This window comes from Chlorella variabilis, assembly GCF_000147415.1.
Source record: "Chlorella variabilis unplaced genomic scaffold CHLNCscaffold_6, whole genome shotgun sequence".
NCBI classification, from domain to species: domain Eukaryota; kingdom Viridiplantae; phylum Chlorophyta; class Trebouxiophyceae; order Chlorellales; family Chlorellaceae; genus Chlorella; species Chlorella variabilis.
Genome location: NW_005435082.1, coordinates 536,286 through 539,198, shown reverse-complemented (window position 1 = coordinate 539,198; position 2,913 = coordinate 536,286). Strand labels below are relative to the sequence as shown.

The following is a 2,913-nucleotide window of genomic DNA, read 5'->3' as shown; positions in this document are numbered from 1 at the left end:
CCCCACATTGGTAGCGCCTTTCGCGTGTTGCATAAGCTGCCGGCGGTGCCCTAAGCTTCCTCCTGTGCGGCCGGGGGGGGGCGCGGCCAGCAGGGCAGGCAGGCAGCAGCAGCGTCAGAAGCCGCAGCCGCCATCACTGCTGGTAGCACCGTGCGTCGGACGCACAGCAGGAAGCTCAGGGCACAGCCGGCAGCTTATGCAACACGCGACAGGCGCCACCCTGTGCCGCATCAGGCTAGAGCCCCCACCAACAATGAAATATGCGGCGCCAGCGCTCACCCGAGTCGGGCTGCGCCAGCAGGTTGTTGGGCGTGTCATACTCGCGCACCTGACCCTCGTGCAGCACTGCAGCGGTGGCAGTGGGGCGGCCGCGGCGGCGGCAGCAGCGGCAGCGAGGTGGGCAGGTATAGCAGGCGGGCCAGCCACCCCCTGATCCCGGGGCCCGCCACCAATCCATCCACCCCAAGTGTTGGGGCCCAAGTGACCATGGTGTAGACAAGGCAACAACCAGGCGCCTTGCCAGCATGATGCCCCTCCCCGCCAACGGCTTGCGGTGCTGACGGTCCGCAGGCAGGCCCCCCGCGGCGCCGCCGCCTGCGCCGCCACCCACCCAGCACCCGGTCGCTGTCCATGATGGTGTGCAGGCGGTGCGCGATGGTCAGCACCGTGCAGTCGGCAAAGGCGGTGGCGATGGTGGCCTGCACAGGCGCAGGCACAGGCGCGCACTTGCGTACTGCATAATGAGTCGTGTTCACAGCCATGCAGACTGTCTGCAAAGGAACTTGCGACACAGAGCCCCAGGAGGCGGTTGCAGCGGGAGAGCGGCGGGCCAGGGGCCGCATGATGCGGCATGCAGTGCACCGCAGGCATGGCATGCCTCCCAGCAGGCAGGCGGCCCCACCTGGATGAGCGCATCGGTTGCTGTGTCCACGTTGCTGCGGCGGGACGGCGAGCAGGCATGCACGCGTGAGCGTGTGCCGGGTGTGCGAGAGTGGGGCCGAGGCGGGGCGCAGCGGGCAGAAGCCCTTCCCTGCCCGCTTGCGTGGACTGACAGTCTGTGGACTGGCAAGAACACGCCTGCGGCATAGACTCCCCGTCTGCCCTGCTCACCTGGTGGCCTCATCCAGCACCAGCACCCGCGCCGCCCGCAGCAGCGCCCGCGCCATGCACAGCAGCTGGCGCTGGCCCACGCTGAGGTTGCCGCCGCCCTCGGCCACGGGCGCGTCCAGGCCGCCGCGCAGCGCGCGCACCGCGTCGGCCAGGCCCGCCTGCGCAGAGCGCCGGACAGGGCCCCAGGTTCCAGTTAAGTTAAGCAGTGGGAAGAAAGGAAGAAAGGAAGAGGACACCATTGGGCGTGGATTCAGCAAGCCTGCTGAGCGCTCCATGCATGTGCCAGCAGGATGATGCGTGCCCCACACAGCCCCCCCTCCCATGCATATACAGCCCCGCCTCCCACGCATGATGCACACCAGTACTGCTGCCATACCGCCCCCGCCGTCGCACAAACCAGGCATGACGTCGCGGACTGCCAGGTGGCCCCTACAGCCCCCGCACACCTGCGCCAGCGCCCCCCAGATGCGGTCGTCGCCGCCCGCGTCGCCGAAGGGGTCCAGGTTGGATCGGATGGAGCCGCTGAACACCACCGGGTCCTGCATGGGAGGCAGGCAGGCGGGCAGGCGGGCAGGCAGGCGGGCAGGCGGGCAGGCAGGCGGGTGGCGTGGTGTGGGGCACCCGTAGCGGAGAGCTGGGAGGCGGCGGGTGTGCAGCAGCGGTCGGGAGGCAGAGAGGGAGAGTATCTCTCCCTCTGTGAGGCTGTCTTCGGGCCAAGCCTCTCCTCCCTGGGTGTGTGAGTGTGTGTGCGAGGCAGAGGTCGGGGCGCCCCAGCGTACATCTGCCCAGCACACCAACCCACACAGGGAGGCGCGAGGGCCTGCCGTCCACCTGCGGCACCAGGGCCAGGCGGGACCGCAGGTCGAACAGGCCGATGGAGGATGTGTCCACGGAGTCAATCACGCGATGCGCCCGCCGACGGCTCCCTGCGGGTGGGGGTGGGGGTGGGGGTGGGTGGGGGTGAAGGAGCGGGGTGGCGGCGAGGAGGGTGGGAGGCGGGCGCGCAGAGGCTGGCTTCGGAGCCGCCTGCCTGTCCTGACCTGACAGTGGGGCGTGTGGGGCAGCCACGAAAGCGGGTGGCACCACCCACCCACCACCCACCCGAACGTCCAGCGATATATCATATACATGATTTGGTATGATTATAGGAATACTCCCGGGCCTCACCTATTCGGAAGAGGGCCAGCATGAGCGTGGACTTGCCGCACCCCGTGCGCCCGGCCACGCCCACCTGCAGCGGATGGAGGCAAACAGGCGAGGCGCACCGAGCTCGGGCCCACCTGACCCGGGTGTGTGCTCCCCAGCCAGCGCCCAGCAAATGTCCAAAGAACCAGCACACCACAGAACCCCACCCTCATCCCAGCCAGCCAGACCCAGCCACTCCCTGCCGCCCCTTGGCCCACACCTTCTCTCGGCCCCGCACAGAGAAGGTGACCCCTCGCAGTACCGGATCCAGCTCCGGACGGTACCGCACCACCAGCTGCTCCACCTCTATGGCACCCTGCAGGCACAGCAGGCACAACAGAGGGCAGCCAGGGTGATGCGGCGGCCGCGGCAGCAGGGGCTGGTAAGCAGGGCAGCTGAGAGCTGCTGCCTGGACGCACGCCCACTAGTCGCAGCGCACCTGGTGCGGCCAGCCGGGCAGCGGGCGGCGGGCCTCCACAATGGCCGCCGCCTCTGGCTCCACCGCAGTGTACTCAATCATTCGCTCCACGCTGTTCATGTTGACCTGGGCGGCGTGGCGCGGGGCGGGGCAGGCGGTGGGGTAGGGGTGGTGGTGTGTGGGGGGGGGGGGGGGCATGG

General features: G+C 69.2%; 1 protein-coding gene across 1 annotated transcript in view; it reads right to left on the bottom strand.

The window, feature by feature from the left end:
* The window catches only part of CHLNCDRAFT_143584 (hypothetical protein), a gene marked incomplete at both ends in the record, with an annotated part of 11,661 nt that overhangs the window by 236 nt on the left and 8,512 nt on the right, over nucleotides 1-2,913 (bottom strand). The window contains 9 exons of the mRNA XM_005849022.1: nucleotides 280-345; nucleotides 611-698; nucleotides 902-935; nucleotides 1,111-1,268; nucleotides 1,557-1,649; nucleotides 1,942-2,036; nucleotides 2,278-2,341; nucleotides 2,516-2,611; nucleotides 2,735-2,839. Of these exons, the coding sequence (XP_005849084.1) occupies nucleotides 280-345; nucleotides 611-698; nucleotides 902-935; nucleotides 1,111-1,268; nucleotides 1,557-1,649; nucleotides 1,942-2,036; nucleotides 2,278-2,341; nucleotides 2,516-2,611; nucleotides 2,735-2,839 (799 nt within the window). The remainder of the gene's footprint in view (nucleotides 1-279; nucleotides 346-610; nucleotides 699-901; nucleotides 936-1,110; nucleotides 1,269-1,556; nucleotides 1,650-1,941; nucleotides 2,037-2,277; nucleotides 2,342-2,515; nucleotides 2,612-2,734; nucleotides 2,840-2,913) is intronic.